The sequence below is a fragment of the Rhincodon typus genome, chromosome 5, assembly GCF_021869965.1.
Source record: "Rhincodon typus isolate 14 chromosome 5, sRhiTyp1.1, whole genome shotgun sequence".
NCBI classification, from domain to species: domain Eukaryota; kingdom Metazoa; phylum Chordata; class Chondrichthyes; order Orectolobiformes; family Rhincodontidae; genus Rhincodon; species Rhincodon typus.
In genome coordinates this window covers 43,366,600-43,388,706 of record NC_063336.1, presented here as the reverse complement: position 1 = coordinate 43,388,706, position 22,107 = coordinate 43,366,600, and the positions used below count along the sequence as shown (strand labels likewise).

At 39.8% G+C, this 22,107-nt stretch overlaps 1 protein-coding gene across 1 annotated transcript in view; it reads left to right on the top strand.

Annotated features, from left to right (window-relative positions):
* zgc:172323 (uncharacterized protein LOC564165 homolog) overlaps positions 1 to 8,936 on the top strand; it is a 36,102-nt gene extending 27,166 nt beyond the window's left edge. Inside the window, exons 8-11 of the mRNA XM_020516481.2 lie at positions 621 to 731; positions 3,167 to 3,291; positions 7,141 to 7,284; positions 8,843 to 8,936. Coding sequence (XP_020372070.1) covers positions 621 to 731; positions 3,167 to 3,291; positions 7,141 to 7,284; positions 8,843 to 8,936 — 474 coding nt within the window. The remainder of the gene's footprint in view (positions 1 to 620; positions 732 to 3,166; positions 3,292 to 7,140; positions 7,285 to 8,842) is intronic.
* The last annotated feature ends 13,171 nt before the right edge of the window (positions 8,937 to 22,107 follow it).

Below are 22,107 nucleotides of genomic sequence, written 5' to 3'. Positions count from 1 at the left end.
TCCTCTCCAACTATTTTCTGTCCCACCAGAATTCCTTGAGGCTTTCCCAAACTGTGCAAGTTTAGCAGTACCTTTTTATGTTCCTACCATTCGCCTTTTTTGAACATGTTCATTTTGCACTGCCCCTGACAAGACATGATCAGTGACCTATCCTGGAACCCTGCAGACTGATGGGAGTTCCCAGAGGCATGCTGAGGACAAAATGAGCAATATTTAAACTTCAGTTAATCTCCCTCCTCAGGATAATCCAAAGTCTTTGATGCAGGAAAAATACATATGCCTGCTTCCTCATTGAGATAAAAGCAAAATACTGCAAATAACAGAAATCCAAAATAAAAACAGCAAATCTGGGAAATAAGCAGGAGGTCAGACTGTATCTGAAAAAAAAGAGAAGAGAGTTAACATTCCTGGTGTCCATAGATATCCTGGAAACACACCTAATGCTCAAAGTCATTGGCAGTTATGATGTCCTCCTAAAGACCAATCGTTTCCAGTGGGTACTCAGCCATACCAAAGCATCACTGTCGTATTAAAAATATATTGTGGTTTTGCATAAGAGGCACATTTATTCTTTTACTTGTTACATTTTTTAAAAATCCTGATGTTTCTACTTTTTTCAGCTTAAAAACAGCGAGATGGAACTGGATTCTCTGAAGGCCCGAAAGGCAGCGCTGGAGACGCAGAATAAAGAGGCAGTAAATGAATATAAGCGAGAGACTGAAGAATACCAGGTACTCAGAGTGACATTACTTACCATTAGGTTGGGGTTGAAAATCCAAATATACAATTTAGAAGCATTTCCAATTATTTCTTCTGACAGTAAAAGGACAGCTAATAGGTCTCTAGATAAAGGATGAACTCTCTGTTTAGCAGCAAATCTGTATTGGTTCTGATATTGTATATCAAAAATAAAGAAATGATGTTAGCCATTCATCGCTCTGACCGCTACCCACAGACCTTTAGTGGGCTGTTGAGTGTCTACTTTAGAGCAATACCTTCCACAGGAGTCTGCAAGCAGTGTAACCAATAGTGCACCTCCTCAACCAATCATATTAAATAATTCTCAATGTGACATGCAGGCCATGAAACTGGACTCTGTAACACCATTCAGAGTGCATGAGTAATGGTGTCTAACAGACTCTAATGCTGATATGGTGCTTGTTCTATCATTTTGGATCATTCAGGTCCAATTAATACCCAATCTTTAGTCAGTCCTAACTGAACTCCATGAGACCATAAGACATTGGAGAAAAAATAGACCAATCAGCCCATTAAATCTGCTCTGCCATTCAGTGAACTCATAGCTGATCTAATAATCCTCAATTCTACTCTCCTTATCCCCATACCTTGATTCCCTTACTGATCCCAGTTGTTAACATCTTTATTCAACAAAGCATTAATTTATACACACAAATTAATCAATCATGCTTGTGCATTCTCTCAGTCTCTGTCCTGTGGATGCTTTTACCTATCCTACCATTTCTATGCAGTGCTGTCCCAGTAGTTGCTGCATTTCTGCTGCTAACGTATACTAACAGAGTTTGCAGATAGCTCTGCGAGGCGACCTCAAGCAGCTTGCATCTTCAGGCCTCAACTTTGGAAGCTTCACTGCAGCATGGGCGGCATCAGTCTGACTAGCTGAAAGCAGCAAAAAGAGCACTGACAGAATGGCAGCAGTTGGACCAGGCATACTATCATCCCAAAAGAACAGCAAGTTTCTGTACTGCTGAACTACTGCCACTCCTCCAGGCTAACACTTTAGCTGTCTCAATTACTTGGACTGCTGGATTAGCTGCCATGCCTCTTTGAACGCTGGCCATATGCTGCCATGATGGCAGAAGTCTGGACTTTGCGTTACATAAAGATGGGTTTGCACTGAAATAGATATGATGCTCTGATGTGAGTCTGAACCTTCACTGCAGCTTTGAGACATTGGGAGGCTTCCACCTATACTGCAGTGGAAGCTGAGACATCGATCACCAGGTGCTGCATCACTGCTGGGTCTCCAAATGTTGTCATGGAATTTGTAGCACTTCCATGCTGGAAAAGGTAAACTTCAGATTGAAGCCAGACTCCTTGATGATACTTGACAGCGCGTTTCCTAGTGTTTTTGCCAATGCACTATGCGTCTTTCTGCAAATATCCATCAGTGTTGTCCTGTAGACTGCACTAACAAAGTTCTTATCTGAATCACTTTCTGCAAAACTAGTCTGTGATCTTGCCCCCTGTTGAGTTGATGCGTGAACTATCCTTTTTCCATAGGCTGATTGAGGCCACTCATGCCTCATGACTCACCATGTGCTAATTCCAGATTTATGTTCTTGGCTAAATTTCATACTGTGCCAGTAACTAGCTGGTGGCTGGAGGAACCAAATAAAATGAGCAGGTTTCTTCATCAGATATGGCTGTAATTTTCACTTTTCATGATGAGATTGCACTTGCTGAGCAGGTTGCAGCTCTTGTGTTACTGAAAGCACAAACCCAGGAGGGAAAGTGGGTGAGGTTGGAAAGCATGAGGTTCATGCTCACACCATCTGTAGACTATACTTTGCTCCAGGTAGTAAGATGAAAGTGAAATGGAATTTGACAATTGGCATTCAACTAGAACATAAAGGGAAAAGGATAGTTCATGCATGAACAGAGGGCAAGGTCACAGTCTAATTTTGCAGAAAGTGATTCAGATGAGGACTTTGTTGCTGCAATCTACAGGACAATACTGATGGATATTTGCACAAAAGTGCATTGTTGCATTGGCAAATACACCAGAAAACCTGCTGTCAAGTATCATCAATGAGTCTGGCTTTAATTTGGCACAGGATTTTGCACTGAGCTTGATGTCAATTTTCCCACTACTGCAAATTCCATGGTAGCATTTGGAGACCTAACAGTGATGCAGTGTCTGGTGATTGATGTCAATTGGAAGCCTCCCAATGTCTCAAATCTGCAGTGAAGGTTCAGACTCAGTTGGTCCTTATTATAAAATTCAGGTAATTATATTTATGCTGCCAAAATTGTTTAAATCATTCCTGCCATTGCATGCTATGCTGTTTATATAGAACGCCATGTTAAAAGGAATCCTTATAAGAACCTGCATCCAGCTATTGCACTTTCATCAGAAATTTTATTAGCAAGTAGAAAATTACATTTAGAATATTATTCCCTGCAGAATAAAATTGAGAGTTTGCAACAACAGCTGAGTACCACCAAAGAAAAAATAACTCTCCATTTACGTGAATATCAAGACCTGCTCAATATTAAAATGGCACTGGAGGTTGAAATTACTACATACAGGTAAGGAACTGTCGAGGAATGAAAACATAATAAGCTGGAAATAAGTAGCAGATCTGTGCATATCTGAAAATAAAGATGATATGTTAGTGTGTAAGGTAGTGGCCCTTCATCAGGTGTGATAAAGCAGATGCATCCACTTAGCACCCCAAATAGAGTTTCATGAGTCCTGGTACACCTTGAAATGAATTTCTAAGCATTTAGTCAAAGTATTATCCAATCATTTATCCTTTCAGGTGTGGTTGATTTACTCTGTTTGATTTAATTTGGAACTAGTTACAGGGAAACAACATATAAATAATGTTTTCACAATCCTTACTCAGAAATTAGGAAGAACAAGCAACAGAACCCCTGGATAAATACATCCCGATAGATTCTGGAGTATTACAAGAGGAAGAAAGGAAGAGTTTTTAGTACAAATATTTCTTAGAACATGGGTTATTTTTGAAACATGACTATTAAGACACACTCTATGATGTAATTAAAAAGGAAATGGATATGTGTTCAAGAGGTAAGAATATAAAAGAATACAGGTAAAGGGCATGAGACTGTACCAGTTCCAGAATTAGTACAGGCATAGGTATGTAGAATTTAGTGCTGTCTGTGCAATTCTGTAGGACGGGGTGATTTTCACCTACAGATCTGCCAGTTATAAATATTTTAAAATTAGGCCTAACCCAACTTGAATTTTCAGATCAAGTACTAGTCCAGTCTAAGCTAAGTTCAATCATTATTCATAGCCACGGCTCATACTCCAATAGGTTTGAAGAAGACATCAGAAATAGCAAGAAACTGACTATTCAGCCTCTAAAACATATTCCACAAACTTAGGATAATTGTTCCTCAGTGCCATTTTGTGCTGTAAATGTTCAACTGTGAAATCAGACTGTAATGATAGAGTAGGAAAGTAGGACCATGGTAGTATAGTAGTTACTGGACTAGTAAGCTGGACTTTGGCTTAATGATCTAAAGACATGAGTCGAGACATAACAAAAAAAACTGCATTATTAATTCTACTGGTTTCAGTGATAATAAATGACACAAAAGTTCATGAAAGCCTAAATGTGAGATTCTCTTTACAGAGCTTGGCTGTAACTAGCATAAGATATCTATCTTTGAAAACCCTTCTGATTTCAAAGACTCTTCATCCAAAAGTGTACCCTTTCTACAAAGTTGTCTGAATATGCTGGATGTTTATAGCTGGATGCCAGAAAATGGAGTGACACTTTCACTTGCCCCTCCTAAATAGGCTAATAAAGTACAGACTGCCTCTGACTGTAGCTTCAAAAGTCTCCTTGCGTGCACCAGGCAAGTGAAACAAGACTGACATTGTCTGGCCTAATGGTCCCTTACATCCAGTTTGCACCAATCATCCAGATTTAAGTGACACTTTACAAAACAAATCATAGCATCCAGGTACCATGGCAAAACTAGCATATATTGCTTGCTCCTAATTGATCTTGAGAGTGTGGTGGTGATCTGCCTTTTTGAGTACAACTGAATGGCTTATTAAGCTGTTTTAGAGGACCAACTTTCTCTGTAATCCCATCCCTATTACTGTAATCTGTTCCAGCCTTACAGTCTCCCAATATTTATGCTCAAATCTTTTATGCATGTCTGACTTTAATTGCTTCACCAGTGGTAGCCATGTCTTCGGTTACTTGTGGCCTAAACTCTGGAATTCTGTCCCTCAATTCATCTGCCTCTCGACCTTGCTTGCTTCTTGTAAAGCACTCTATTAAAACTTACGTTTTGGCTTAGCATCTGATCTAGTATCTCCTAATGTGATTAGGTGCTGTATTCTGTTTTAAATTGCTCCTGTGAAGCACCTTGGGGTATTTTAGTGAGATGCTATATAATTGCAAGCTGTTGTTATCAGCATTTAAGTATCAATTAGATTACTGTGGGTCTGGTGCTACATATAGGCCAGTAAGAATGACAGATTTCCTTCCCTAAAAGACAGTAGTGAACTAGATGGGTTTTATGGCAACCTGGTAGTTTCCAGGTCACCAATACCAACATTAATACAATTTTTTTATGCCTTTGCTGAGGACAGATAATTCAGAATCAGAAAGGAAAAGATCAAGGGGCATCATGGATACACAACAAGGGATGAGGTTGAAAGAAAACATGTAGTCAGAGGGAGGGGGAACGAAGGAAGGATCCAGAGTGATGTTAGCACCCATAAGTTGGTGAAGCCTGCAATCTTTCACCTTGAAAGGTAGCCAACGTTTTTTGTTAAGGCGCTGAGGTAAAGGAGAAAATGAATTTGTGGAGCAGGACAACATTGAGATAGAGTGAGTTGGTGCTGCTTAAGAGAGAGACTGTGAACATCATGGCATGAGAATACTATGGATCTTAGGATGCAGAAAGAATAGTCATTTGAGGAATTCTAAATACCTTGGAGATATCTCTAATTTAAAAATGAAGGTAGAATTTCAGTTGCAATCCTCACAGAATAAGTTAGAGCCAGAGTCAGTTGCTAAGTAAAGGTCATCATGACCTGAAACATTAAATCTTTTTTCCTCCACAGATGCTGCCTGACCTGTTAGTATTTCCAGCATTTTCTGTTTTTATTACTGATAGTAAGTTCTTATTCCAGATTTTATTTCATTAGCTGAATTTAAATTGCGCAGCTACTGCGGTGAGACTTAAAATTAACATCAAGAGTTCATTAATCCAGGTCTCTGTATTACAAGTTCAATAGCATGATCACTATGAAAGTGTACCCTCACAAAAATTGATCAAATGAGCCTAATTTAATGCCTCCCCCAAATGGACATGTTTTCTGGTAGAGGTAGGGCAGCAAGTAAAACATGATGCGAGGTAGCTCACTACTTGCCCCTCACCCCTGACCCAGCCCCTATAATATTGAGGCTGAGTAGGTAAGGAAGCCACTAGCCCACCAGCTGTTAGTCCTTTGAAGCCCTTGAGTGGCCATGACCACCCCCTTCACTGCCATAACTTTCAATAGACAGCTATCCCCATCTGCCTTAAGGTCAGAAGTCACACAACACCAGGTTATAGTCCAACAGGTTTATTTGAAATCACAAGCTTTCAAAGCACTGCTCCTTTATCAGGTGTTGTGTGACTTCTGACCTTGTCCACCCCAGTCCAACACTGGCACCTCCACATCACCGCTGCCTAAGACTTTTCTTCAAAAAAAGGACAAAATACACCTCTTAAAGCCATAGTATTGTAACACTTTTCTTTCAGGGAGAGGGTGTGAGCAATGTACCCCTTCCATAAAATTCAGGTCGAGATTCTACAAAGGGAGATATTAGGCATAAAAATATATCAACACGTACAATGATGTTCTATGCTTTTGTTGTGTACACTTTCTTTCTGTTTTAACTCTTCAATTTGGCCCAATTGGTGGCATTTTTGCATCTAAGGGAAAAGGTTGTGACATTAAACTGACTGCAGAACCTGAGCTTATAATTTTCTTTGACTGTTCAGTGGAGTGTTGAGAGAGTGCTAAATTGGCTGAGATACCACCTTTGGAATGAACCATTAAACCAAGATCCCAACTGCCTGTTCAGATGGATGCAAAAGATTCCATAGCACTATCCAAAGAAGAGCAAGGCACCTTCTCTCAGTTTCTGGACAGCAACACAATTTAAAAACTGTATATCTGATAATTTCCTGTTTGTGGTAATTTTCTGATTGAAAATAGATGAGAATTAACATGTGGAATAAATTCATTTCTGCCCTTTTTCAAAAAAGCTTTGCCCCTTGTTCAGAAGTTTTGCTGAATTCAAATACACCGGTACTTCAGAGGTATTTGTTGGAAAACTGAATATGTTCTTGTTAACCAAACCTCTTTTTCTTTGTTTTATTACCAATCTTCAGGAAGTTGATTGAAGGAGAGGATTCTCGCTTGTCAACATTGATGGGTGGAATCTGCATGATGGGACAGGAGAATCTCAGTGCTGTTGAGAACATTTCCAAGGAACAGGCTGTGGAAGTGACTGAAAGGAAAACAGTATTTATCAGGTAAAAGTAATTCACTCCTCCAATGTTCGGAGCAAATTATAAATCAGTCACTCTTTTGGGAATTGTAATACTCTTGTAATCAGCAGCAGAACGTTTCCTACTTATTGATGAGGGCACAATAAATGATAGAACAATGAAAGAAATGATGAAATATTTTTATTCCATGTATGGGTAATTTGCAGAAGTTAAATTTTAATTATAAACGCGTTGCTTGAGAAATTTTGGTGTCAAGAATGTGCTTACTTTCATTTTCTCATTTTGGCAGAAAAAAAAGGAAATCAAGATAATGAGTTACAAATATTCAAAATTATGCACAGTATTTCCTTACAATTGAGGTGGGCTTGTATATTCATATCTATGTCATAAAGGTAACTTAAAACATTGCTTAAATCTCAAGGCAGAAACAGAAATAGTCACTGGTCTGGTAATCCAGAGTCCATGGCTAACATACTGGGAACAGTATGGGAAATTTAAATTCAATTCAAAAATAAATCAGGAATTGAAAATTAGTTTCACTAATGATGGCCACAAAAGTAACAGTGACTATTTAAAAACCCATCAGTAATAGCCTTAAAGGGAGGAAATCTGCCAACTTTACCTGGTCTGGTCTCCATGTGACTCCAAAGCCACAGCAATGTGGTTAACTCTTAACTGCCTTAAGTTTAATGACAGTTAGGGATGGACAACAATTCTGGCCCTTCCAGTGATGCCTACATCCCCTGAAAGAATATATATACTTTTAAAAATAGAGGAATCAATACAACAGTGAATGCTTCACACAGCTAACAAATGTTTGGGATAAATAAATGTCGGTACTTTATTTAACCTAGCTCTTAGCTTTGGAATTCAGATACACTCCTGCATGATTTTCCAACCATTTCCTGACAGGTAAGATTCTGTACCAGATGAACAAGCTGATAAAATTATTCCTGAAATGTCCTAAAGTTCACTAGAACTACAGCCACAGCAGCTTGGTCTCTTTCCCAGACTGAAAGAATATTCCAATTTACATTTGTCTAGCCATCACTCTATCTAATAAGCCAATAGTTAGCACATTCTGAAAATTCAAGAGGATGATTTAACTTAGAAGCTAAAAGCATTTATACTATTCTAACATATAAGTAGGGTAAAGTCGCCATTATCCCAGAGGATCATAGAGCTGCTGTCTCATTAGAGAGGGGTTAGGTTGAGAAGGTGGAACCTTCATGGTGACTTCAGTGAATCAGAAGTTGAGCCTGTGCTATTGGTGTCACTCTGCATCACAAACCAGCCTTCCAGTCAACTGAGCCATCTGCTTCAACCTTTCCCAATATTGTGAAGTGACAATTACTTAAAAATATAGTCTTCAACTTGGGTACCGATGAATTGTAAAAGATCTGGAAGATACTGTTCCTCTTATTATTTCCATGTGAGCACAATGAGGACAGATTTTGTACCTAGGGCTACTGAATTTCCTGGTTGTGGCACATGGAGATAGCAAACCTGGAGAGAACCTAGCTCATTTTCTATCAACTTTATTGTGAAATGCTAATGTTATAATCTTTTCTTTTAATCTCAGAACAGTTAAAACAGATGAAGACACTTTGCAAAATGATATACAAGAGAGAACCATTACAATCTCTGGTGCTGCAGATTATCATGATGAAAAATAAAAGTCTTGGAAACGATGCTGATGGTCAAATAGTTTTTAAGAAAAATCTGCAAGCATTTAAGTTATTAATGCTTGATTTTCTTAACAAATATGCTGTTAACAATTTAACATATAGAGTGTCAAGGACATTGTCCTGAGAGTCTATAAAGCTGCTTCTTCAAACCAATAAAATTACCAGTATTAAATCAGTGTGTCTGTGGAAGTCATGATGTCTGCTGAATTAAGCTGCAGTTATTTAAGCCAAATTTTGTTGCATTTTCTGATATTTATTAGGAAACTTAAACATTCAATAGAACTTTCAAAAGCACAAACCGTAGCAGTCAACCAAGGCTTCCCACTAATTATGAAACTTAACAAAATATAAAGTAGCTTGTGGCTGCATTACACTCACCAGTTCCCAATGGTTTTCCAGTTTACATTAAATCATTGGCAGGTAATCTCTGAGCCAAGTTCTGGGTTCCAGCCCCAATCCAGCACAAAAATCAAGACTGACACTTGAATGCAGCACTGAAAAAATGCTGCACAATCTGAGGTTCTAGCTTTAAGGTGAGGTGTTAAACTGACAGCCCATCAAACTGTTCAGGTAGCTGCAAAAGATCACATGGCTTTATTTCCAAGAACAACAGGGAGCTATTCCTGGTGCCTTGGCCAATATCTATTCCTCAGTCAACATCACGATGAAATTAACATCCCATCAGTGTTCCAGGGATTGGAACTTCATTAACATGGATAGATTGTTTTTAGGGGGAGGCAATGGCCTAGTGGTATTATTGCTGGACTGTTAATCTAGAGACCAAGACAACATTCTGGGTTCGAATCCATGGCAGATGGTGAAATTTGAATTCAATAAAAAAAATCTGGAATTAGGGATCTAGTGATGAACATGAATCTGTTGCCGATTGTCAGGAAAAACCCATCTGGTTCACTAACGTACTTTCGGGAAGGAAACTGCCAGCCTTACCTGGTCTGGTCTACATGTGACTCCAGGCCCACAGCAATGTGGCTGACTCTCGACCGCCCTCTGGGCAATTAGGGATGGGCAATAAATGCTGCCTAAAAGCGATGCCCTCCACCTGTAAATGAATAAAGAAGTAAACACAACTTAAGTTAAAAGGGAGCAGTGAGGACCTGGAATTCACTGCCGAGAGAGGTAGAGGCATTCAATTGAAGCTTTCCAATTAATTATCTGTGGAGAAGGAAACTGCATTGGGAAAAGTTAAGGTGTGAACGGAGATTAGTTGCTGTTGCAGACAGCCAATATTAGCATCTAGTAGGATACAGCAGAGATGACTGAGACCAAATGGAAATGGGGCTGTATGTAGGAGTTTTGTGATATGTCAAAATAAAAAAATGACCAGAAAAGCATATGCCTGGACAATATAGAAACAAATTTTTATCTTCTAGTGTTTAACAGTCAACACACATGGGTCAAATGGCTTTCTTCTGTGCTGTAAATATTCTGACTCTATTGTCAAATTACTGTTTCTGGGTGTTTTGTGAATTGGCATCCATGTTTCCTGCATTCCATCAGTGCCAACTCTTCAAAAAGTAATTCATAAATTGTAAAGCAGCTTAAGATATTCAGATATTACAATTAAGCAATTCATGCTCCTAAATTTGTAGCATAGACAAGCACATAGCAAAGGCAATAGAAAGACTGCTCAAAGAAACATGAAGGAGATTAATGATCAGATCAAAACTAACCAATAAGATGTTGGGTTGACGAGTCCTGGTTGACCAGGACAGTTGCAGACTTCCCTGCTCTTCTTTGTTAGTGCCAGGGATCGGTTATATCCACATTAGAGGACAGACAGAAGCTCAGCTTACAACTGGACTCCATGATCTTGGAGTGATAGCGGGATAAGGTTTGACGAAACAGGTGGAGGCAAACTGAATGACGTATATACTGTATCCAATTCAATATGACTTTCTCGTATTTCTGTTGAATTTCACCCTTTTTGATTTAAAGAAGAGAGTGGTCATCTTCTGCTGAACCTTCATTCATGTCTTTGTTAGCCCTAGACTTGACAAATTCAACGAACTTCTGGCTATCTCCGACATTCTACATTTTGTAACCTCGACATCATCGAAAATTTGTGCCTTAATTCTCACCAAGTCCCATTCACCAATCACCTCTGTGTTCATTGACGTATGTTGGCTCATTGTCAAGCAACACCTTGGCTTTAAATTCTCAATGTTGTTCTCAAATCCCTTCATGTCCTCACCTTCCCTCTTCTGTATTGCCTCCAATGCAACTGCATCCCTCCCTAGTAAGGGACCAAAATTGTATGCAATACTTCAGGTGCAGTCTCACTAATGCCTTGTACAGTTACAGTAACACTTCTCTACTTTTATACTCAATTGCTTTAGCAATAAATGACAAACTTCCTTTTGCCATCCATATTATTTGCTTTACCTGCTTTAAAGTCTTATTTAAAACTCTTTGGCAATCCTTCATTTATGTGAACTGATGGGTGGAATTTTATAGTTCCATGCTGGTGGGTTGCAGGTGGGACACTTATAAAATGTAGTAAGTGGTCTACCTGCCATATATTTTCCTGTACTATTTATTTCCCATTTTACAGGGTGTGGCATTGGACAGCATGTTCACCTTGTGCCTGATGGGAACCTTATGTGGTGAATTAATGATTACTTAAATTTATTATCCCACCATTCTGCTATTTTACCAACAGCCAACACCACACAGGTAGATCAGAAGATTTTATTGGAAGTGCTGGCATCAGGCAACTACGAGGAGACATTTTCAGGGGTCCCTGCCATCTAAAGAATGTGCCCCCACACAAAAGAAATCATATAACTCCTTTTTAACTCTTGCGCTATCTCATACCTCAGGCCTCTCACACTTGCCCTGACAAACACCCATCACCTGCCTTGCTGGGACCTGCCAGGACTTACCTGATGTCTAGCCTTCACTAGGTCCTCTTCTTCATGAGTGCCCAGTGCTTGAATCTAGTGCAGCTGTATTTTTGGTAGAATTACCAGACATTTCAATTTTCTTTATTATGTTGGCATCACTGGTTGGAGTGTATTTATTGACCATTCCCAACTGACCTTGAATTGAATGGCTTGCTGGGCATTTCAGACAGCAGTTAAGAGTCCACCTCATTACTGTGGGCTGGAATCGCATGTAAGCCAGATTAGGTAGGGATAGCAGATTTCCTTCTCCAAAAGAGATTAGTGAACCTGGTGTACATTTATGGTGTAGAGTGGGCTGGGATAGAATTCAATAAGATGCCACATAACAGATTTATTTTGTTCATTCATGAGCTATGAACGTTGCTGTCTAGGCTAGCAATTCTTGCCAATCTCAATAACTCTTGAGAATGTGGTGGTGAACTGCCTTCCTGACATCTGTCGTATAGATTGTGGACATGCTTTGTGAAATTAGAATGTTAGTTACTCACTGCAGAATTCTCAGCCTTTAACCTGATTTTGTGGATAAGTTTTTATAAGGCTGGTTCACTGTAGTATCTAGCCAACCAATGATAGCCGCCAGAATCTTGATAATGGGATATTCAGCAATGGCAATGCCATGTCAAAGAGAAATGTTTCTATTGTTGGAGACAGTCAATACCTAATATTTCTGCGCTTGTCATTTATAAGTCCAAGTCTGAATGTTGCACAGACCTTGCTACATACCCCGCTCACTGCCAATCACACTCAACTAACCCATACTTGCCAGCCAGTGCACATCATGTCCAACATTTGGTGAGATTCTCCTACATTGTTTAAATAATTCAGACTGTGCTGAGAATTACATTGGAAAACAGTTTATAATTATCAGTTGTGCCCACAGTGTCATGCATCTGTGCATGCTGGGAGCAATATATATCGACACACTTAACTTTGTTGATTATAAGACCATAAGATAGAGAAGCAGAATTAGATCATTCAGTTCAGCAAATCTGCTCTGTCATTCGATCATGGCTGACATGTTTCTCAACCCTCTTCTCCTGCCTTTCCTCAGAACTTTGATCCTCTTACTAATCAGGAGCCTATCTGTCTCTGTCTTAAATTCTGTCAGTGACTTGTCCTCCACAGCTTTCTACAGCAATGAGTTCCACAGAATCACCACTCTCTGGATGAAGAAATTCTTCCTCATCTCAGTTCTAATGAGTCATGCCTTCACCTTGAGGCTGTGCCCTTGGATCCTAGACTCTTTTACTGTGGAAACATCTTCTCCACATCCACTCTATTTATGCTTCTCAGTATTCTGTAAGTTTCAATAATATCCACCCTCATCCTTCTCAATTCCATTGTGTATAGACCTAGAGTCCTCACTCACTCCTCTTAAGACAGGATCTCATCCCCAGGATCATTCTTGTAAACCTCTTCTGAATCCCCTCCACAGCCAGCACATTCTTCCTTAGATATAGGGTCCAAAACTGCAATATTCCAAATGCAGTCTTACCAGAGCTTTATATAGTCTCAGCACTATATCTCGGATCTTGTATTTTAGCCCTCTCAAAATGAATGCTAATATAACATTTGCTTTCCTAACTGCCAAATCTTATGAGAATCCTGAACGCAGACTCCTGAGTCCCTTTGTGCTTCAGATTTCTAAAGCCTTTCAGCATGTAGAAAGTAGTCTATGCCTGTATTCTTCCTACCAATGTTCTTAACCTTACACTTACCCACATTGAAGGTAAAAGGAATTTTACATATATTGCACCTATTAAATTGGAAAAATAGGCACAGAAACTGTTTATCTTGGTTGGATTCGAACAGCTGCATCAATCAGAATCTACCTGCTTGATCTGAGAACCAAGATTGACAATTAACTATACCACATCTCCATACCAAAGATGGCCCAACCACGCAGTACCTTTTTCATGCTTACAAATTGGTGCTCCATTTTCAACTGTTTTCTTGTGTCCTAGCCATGATGAATGTAAAACAAAATACTTGACTTTGTGTCTCCTTTAAACAATGTTCAAGTTCTGAACTATCAAGCAATTATTTATACAATAAAACTAAATGCAGAAAATAAAAGCTCATCTTACAAGGGATGATATATTGGCATGGATAATCTACACGGTACTCTAAATGTATCTCACCAATGCTCTGTGTAACTGAAACGTTGCCCTACTTTTGTATTTTGTGGAAAGAAGAACAGCTAGCTAAGAGGTGACCAAAGAGCATGCATAAATAACCTATTAAGAAAAACAGAAAGTGCTGGAGAAATTCAACAGGTCTAGCAGCTTCTGTGGAGAGAGAAACAGAGTTAGCTTTTTAAGTCTGATTCCTGCTCTTCGGAACAAGCCATTCAGAATGGTCTATTTTCTGGTTGATAAGGTACAATGAGTGTTGTGTTATAGAGATCACGGTTGGGGTTTTTACTTTTTGCAGTCTATATAAATAACTTGGATAAAGGGACAAAATATGGTTATTAAATTTGTTGACGTTGTAAAGATAGGTAGGAAAGTAAGTTGTGAAGAGCACACATGGTTACTGCAAAGTGATGTAGATAGATTAAGTGTGTGGGCAAATATCTAGAAAATGAAGTATAATTTGGGAAAATGTAAAATTGTCAATTTTGGAAGAAAGAATAAAATATAGCACATTTTGTAAATAGTGAGAGATTGCAGAGCTCTGAGATGCATGGAGATCTGGGTGTCCTAGTGTGATGGGTTAGTATGCAGGTACAGCAAGTAATTAGGAAAGTTAATAGAATGTTTTGTTTATTGCGAAGTACGAAATATAAAAGTAAGTCAATTATATTTCAGTTACACAGAGCATTAGTGAGACCACATCTAGAGTACTGTGTACATTATTAGTCAATTTAAATAAAGATGTAGATACATTGTAAGCAGTTCAGAGAAAGTTAACTATGCTAATAACTGGAATTAGCAAGTTACCTAATGAGAAGAGGTTGGACAAACTAGGCTTGAATCACTTTAAATTTGGAAGTGTAAGAGATGACCTTGATTGAAACATGTAAAATCCTGAAGCGTCTAGACAGGGTGCACATGGAAAGGATGCTTCCTGTTGTGGGAGAATCTAAAACCAGTGATCATTGTTTTGATGTAGGGTTGCCCAATTACATCAAAGATGAGGAGGAAACTTTTCTTACAGAGAGTCATAAGTCTTTGGAACTCTCTTCCTCAAAAGACAGTGGAACCAAAGTCCTTGAATATTTTTCAGGAAGAAGTGGATATATTCTTGAAAAATAAAGAAGTGAAAAATTATTGGGGCTATGTTGGAAATAGACTATGATAGTGTGTTACTCAAAATAATTCAAGCTCCTTTGGACTCAATTAATACACTTAGAAGCTTAATATGAAGATGTCGAAGGATAAGCATTCCTGCATCAAGGATGTTAGATAAAAAAAAAAGGCTAATGTTAAATCACTTACAGCTTTGCTGGACAAAGAGCATTTTTCAATGAATGTTTTAAAAGCATTCATTTTTGAATGTGTTAATGCACATTTATCTTAATAAAGACATTTTCCATGACAAATAGGCCAATATGAATGGCTTAAATCAAATTAAACGTAATATCAAAGAAAATAGTAGCAAGGGATAACAAAACATTTTCCTTGCAACTGTTATACTGTATGGTCACCCTTTGTGCAGTATGGGCAAAAATGTAACAGTTTAGCATAAAGAAATGAACAGAAAAAGTAAACAACCATTTGGCATGAAGGGGACCACTGGCTTCCCCCAGATGTAGGGCAATATAGTCTACACATACATTTCATTTCAGAGCACCCTATCTCCAAAGTTTTCATATTTTGTCAACAGAATTGGCTTGGACTCCATCAATGATCAAATTATGTGCAGCCATCAATGCCAAAGTTATTGGGCCATACAAGGAGAGCTGCTGGGAGCAAAAGGGTACTCTTTCCAAAGATGTCTCATGACACTTTTATGAAACCCTCAGGCTGATGCAGAATGGAGATATATTGGAGAATGGAGATGGAAATTCTGTTCACACTTCCTCCAGAGCCTTAATGGAAAAGGCGTAGGACTGCCGGGGATGAGGTTTTGATGCTTGGACCATTCTGACAGAAACTTGTAGAACAGGCTAGAAAGATTGCCCCTCATCATTGTGGTATACAGTGCCCTTCACAACTGGACCTGATAAAAATGGGGATGTCTGGATACAGAGGAAAAAAGTATCAACAGCAATCTTCTGAGGATCAAGAGGAGGATAAGGTTCAGGACATTGACTGAGCACCATCTAAAAGAGTATAAAAGAGCCATGTGGTGCAGAGAACAGGAAGTCAGAGAGAGCCTAATTGAAACAAAAAGAGATTACATGAGAAACACAGAAAGCCTGGAAGCGTCTGATGAGAGAAAAAAAAGAGTTAAAGCGGACTTAAAACATTTACTATGTTCTTCTCTCAATAGATTCTGCTAGTCCTAGCACATCATATTTTTGTTTCAGATTTCCAGCATTTACAATTCTTTATGTTTAGGGATGAATGATTTGGGCTTAGATTTCCTTTTACTGTGAAAAAGGTTGCAATGGCCAATAAATTCTCATCATGGATGCAATTTAATCGAGTCTAACAGTACCAGAAACTCTGGAGCAGATATTTTAAGTGTCAAATTCACATATATTTACAAATGTGCAAAATTATTTACAGTTATGTGTCACCTCTGCCATCAATTGGCTCTCAGTTTTTTTTTCTTCCTCTCTCTCTCTCTCTCTCTCTCTCTCTCCCAAAATGCAATCCTGGCTTCTGCAGTTGGATTGGAGGGAGTCTGCTTTGTAGTTGGCCCTGTTGTTTTGGAAAACTTAGCTGGTCTTTGTCAAATTGTTTGGACCCTCCAGACCTAGATCTGCTGAGAATATCCTCCCCAGATGCAGGCTTAACCACCTCTCCTAGAACTTCTGCAAGATTTAGCACTGCAGGCAGTGGAGGGACTAAGCATTTCTGGATTCTCACGTGAGAAAGTTTCTGCAGGTCCTGTCTGTGCTTCCTCCTCCATACTGGTGCCTACTTGCACTCAGTGAGGTTGAAGATCCTTGATGCCTCCTGGCCTTGCTATTGATGCTGAGCACCGAGTGCTATAGCGATGGAATATGGTTCATTGCACACTCTTCATGTAGACAGTCAGATGCATATGTGCTCTATTCTTCGTTCAATTCACAAACTGCCTCAAACAAACTTGCCTGTTGTTCCTTTGTCTGTTTCAGTTTTTGGCTAAGCCTTCAATGGCCGAAACCTTGGGTCATCTTGTACCTTGCCTAAGCAGATGTCTGATCTCTGGCAGCCCTCTGACTGCCAGTGACCGGGGGTATTTCATCCTTGATCAACTGCGTAAACTTGTCAATGGTGCTCTCACTAGACTGTGCTCTTGAGTCTAAACTAAAAACACCCACTGATGTGACAGTCTGTGAGTTGATGGAGGGTGCAAGTGAAAGCCTGGTCAGTGCATCCTCTGAGGCTCAGTTACTTCCTCCTTGGAGGTGGAGTTGGAGCTGAAGGTTTCTGACACCAGCTGCTTTGGAGCAGCAAGTGAGTGGTACTGGTGCCTGCATTAGAAGAGTGCTTCATGTGGATAAGTAGGATAAAATATGCAGGTTAAGAATGAGTTAGCATTGATGATAATAGGAGAACAATACAGTAGAATGAATCTCACTAGATCGGTCATCCATTGAAGACTCCCCATTCCCACATCAGTGGCTATGCTTTTCCCCAGCCAAAGTAAGTATTTTCTCTTCATGTCTGTGGGGTAACAAGCATGCCAGCCGCCTCCCCTTCCCCACCCGCACAGCGAGTCATGGACCTTTCTTCCTTCAATGTGACAAAGGATGGGATGTAGTCTGATATAAGTGCATAGGTGATCAGCCAGTGGGAGGTCATGTTCCAATGAATAATGAGTTGTAGTTCATAAGTTTCTGTGAAAGGCATGTGCAAGTGACAGAATCTGAGGCAGCAAAGAAAAAATGGTGGCACATAACTTTGCAGCAGGTTATCCACGTTACCCGGAACACTGCACTGACTTGATATTGCTATCTCAGTCAGGGTCGGCCTGGGGGGTCTGGTGCCTCGGCCTCTTTGGCCTTTTTAGGCGGGGTTGGGGGGGGGGGTCGCGGTGGTGGTGTGGGATTTCCCTTCTCTCCACTACCCCGTCCACCAGCATCTCCACCGAGGCAAAGCGGAAAGCTAACTTGCCTTTCTGTGCCATTGTCCTCTGTGAATAGTGTGAGGGATATTCATGGCTTGCAGGGTCCGACACGCTTTCACTCCTTGAATACTGCATAATTTGTTTATTCCGTGAGTAAGAGTTGAACCGGACACAGTATCCTGTTTTTGGTTAAGATCTCAATTGAATGGAGAAAATTACTGCTGTCACATTGTGAACAACATAGGCACCCATAAACCTTCTTTATCAGTGCTGGGGCTTCAGCGGGTTTCAGGCATTGAAATACCTTTGAAACAACACTAAAAGTCTGCAGAAATTTGAATGCAAGTAATTCACACCCAGAGCCTCCAAAAGTTCAACTGGAACGAACAAAATCCTGCAGAAAACTGGCCCCATTCCCGGGTTGTACGACCAGCGAGTATCTACCGATTGTGCCCATTTGGTGGCGGCTGTACCTTGCGTTGTTTCCAGATTCCCGGTCACCTGTAGCAACATGAGCCCAGTGTTAGTCACCGGAACCCCAGCGAGCAGCAGTCCACCGAAACCTGACCGCGTCCGTTTCTCCTCCATTGACTTCAAGTTCAGTTGAAATCAGTCTAAATTCAGGTAATCACTGCAAAGCGGGATGCACCTACATTGTTTCGTAGTTGTTGGTGCATATGCAGATCTCATATAAGGCAACTCAGATCAAGTTTAATGTAAAAAAGAACAAATGGCTATGAAGAATGGCTCATTTTCTGACAATCCCACTTCTCTGCGATGCTGGAAGATACCTAATGTCAGACATCGATTGGTTATACTTCATTAAATTACGCGCTGATTCGTGGGGGATTTTTCTTTGAGATATGTTAATAACTCTGAAAGGAAACTTGAATGGAGCTCCCTCCGAGCCAGTGAGTTGTTTCGTAGATTCGGGTGTATTTCGCTAATTTGCCCCCGGAGGAAACTCCACATCAGCGTGGATGCAGGACACAACCCTACGATCCCACTTTGCCCTTAAACATCGCCGGGCCTGGAGGTTTCACACCCACATCTCAGGCCTTGGCGTGCGTCTTCCAAAGCCAGTAGTCTGAAGTAGGGAAGGCTGTTGCTTATATCCGAAATCAGTTTTTCCATCAGCTTTTGGGCTAAAATAGAAAATAACGTTGATCCCCTCCAAGGTTGATCTAACTTTATTTATGCGTCCAATGTCATGACCAAAGGATTTCCCATCTAACCAGAGATAATACAGCGTGGAGCTGGAGGAACACAGCAGGCCAGGCAGCATCAGAGGAGCAGGAAAGTTGACGTTTCGGGACGGGACCCTTCTGCAGAAATCAGCCATTTCTGAAGAAGGGTCCCGACCCGAAACATCAACTTCCGCTCCTCTGATGCTGCCTGCCTGCTGTGTTCCTCCAGCTCCAGGTTGTATGATCTCTGCCTCCAGCATCGGCAGTTCTTACTATCTCCCATCTAACTAGGCCGCTTATGTGAATGGCGTTTCCAAGCTTTAAGAGAGTTTACAAGTGTCACCAAGTCCCATTGATGGAGTGTGAATGGAATGGCTCTTAAATCAGTTACAACTCGTAACTTAACAAAAGGTAGGATGAAATCTCATTTTTGCAAATCCAGCTGGTTTTCTTTATCTTTTAATATATTCATTTGCTTTTTCTTGACACTTGTTCTTCATCAGCATGCTCGACATACAATGTACCTTTACAATGCCGCCCTTGCCTGTCTGAATGCACAGTTTGAGAAATAATATTTGGTGAAGGAAAGCAGGTGGTTCAAAGGTTGAAAATTCAGGGAGTAATTTACGACTTTTTTGGAGGCACAATCTTGGCTCAATGCTTTCATTTTCAGTGTCCTGCAACCCATGAGTTTCCGTTTGGAGAGAGATGGGGGATCTCATTCAAGACTCCCAGGACATTCAGAAAACTGATGTCTCTGTTTTTACCAAAACCTGACAACTTCTGCCCAGACTACTATCTTATTCTGTGCATAACAGCTGAGCAATTTAACGCAAAAGACTTCCCATATGCTTTCATTTAACTCAATTTAACATTTTATTTTTACGAAAGTTCCCTAACATTAGTTTAATTATCCCAGCTATAAATGCAATGACAACGATTGTTAGATTTTCATTGCCAGGCAGACGAGTCTTTTTGTGGAAATATATTTATCTGCCTCTAGATTTGAACTAGAGGGAATCAAACTCGGTTTCTGCTGTGGCTGCCCCATTGATAGTTCACAATGTGCTTATTCAGTAAATTTAAGGTCGGGTCTGACCCAGAGTAAAATTCTCATTTCTGAAACGGAATAAAATTTCCTTCTTACTAGCCTCAATAAGCAACGGCTTTTAAAAAAAAGCCATTATGCTCACGCCCTTTGAATTTGTTTTTGAAGATTTGGAACTGGTTAGAGGATGACGAACATCATCTTCTGCTTCTGACTTTTTCGCAAAAATTGACAATCCTTTAAATACTCCAACGTTTATTTACCCAATGTACGTTCGCATCTCAATTTTCAACTGTATTATATCGAGCTAAAATACAAGCCAAATAATGTAGATAAACACAATCAATTGCAAGTTGTTCAACGTGCTTGGTTGGGGGAAGCTACATATTTAAAATTTGCGTTTTGATGAGATACCCAGTTTGGACTTAAGCAATAACATTGTACCCCATAAAGAGGAAGTCAGTTTGAATTTACTTTGCGCCAGCAGTCTAATGTACCGGTTCGGAGAAATGTGGCGATATAATTGCATTTTTCACCGTATCATTTCACCTTTGATTCCATATTCTGTGTAGCGTAATTCTATTCGAAATGTTTACCCTAAAAGCAATAGTGTCTGTAATAATACTCTCTCCATTCAAAATTTCTTGAAAAAGAGGCTCCTTTACTAAAGACGACTTGAATTGGAATAAGGAACAAAAGAATCTGCTCCCCCCCCACCCCCCAGCCTCTTCCGCCATTCAATAAGGTCAAGGCCGATCTGATTTTAACCTCAACTCTATATTCTTGGATATCCCCAATAATCTTCCATTCTCTTGACAATTAAGTATCTATCTATCTCTGCCTTAAAATATTTAAAGGTTCTGCACCCTTTGCCTTCTGAGGAAGGAAATTTCAAACACTACAACCCTCTGAATGAGAGAAAAAAAAGTTCCTCATCTCTGTTTTAAAAAAAACAAAAAGTTTTAAATAATGACCCCTATTTTTAGATTCTCCCATAATAGGGAACATACTTTCAGCATCCATCAGATCAGGTCCACTCAAGCTCTTACATGTTTCAAAAAGTTACTTCAGACACTTTTAAACTCCAGAGGATACAGGCCTAGTCTGCCTAGACTTTCTGCATAAAGCAATCTACTCATTCCAGGCATTAGTTCAGTGCACATTCTCTGAAATGCTCCAATGAATTAACATCCTTCCACACATATGGTCACCAGTACTTTGAACAGTACTCCAAATGTGGTCTCACCAATGCCCTGTAAAACTGAAGCATAACCTCCATACAATATACCATAACATTCTCATGGCATTCCTGATTACTTGTTGTACTGGCATAATAACCTACTGTGGTTCATGCACTAGGACACTCAGATCTCTTTGTATCTCAGAGCTCTCTGCATCCTCTCATCATTTAGATAATATGCTTCATTTTCATCTTTTCTGCCAAATTGGGCAATTTCACCCTTCCCACATTGTACTCCATTTGCCAGATCTTTGCCCACTCACTTAACCTGCCTATATCCCTTTGTAGGCTCCTTATGTCCTCCTCACAACTCAATTTCCTTCTCATCTTATTTCATAAGTAAATTAGCTACCATACTTCTGGTCCATTCATCAAATTATTTATATTAGTTGTCAAGAGTTGAGACCCCAGCACCGGCCCATGTGGTACACTATTTGTGAAATCCTGCAGCACCCAGCTAATCTTCTATCCATGCCAATATGTTACGCCCTACGCCATGAGGTTTTATTTTCCATATAACCTTCGATATAGCACCTTACAAAATGCCTTCTGGTAATTTAAGTACAATACATCTACTGGTTCCCCTTTATCCACA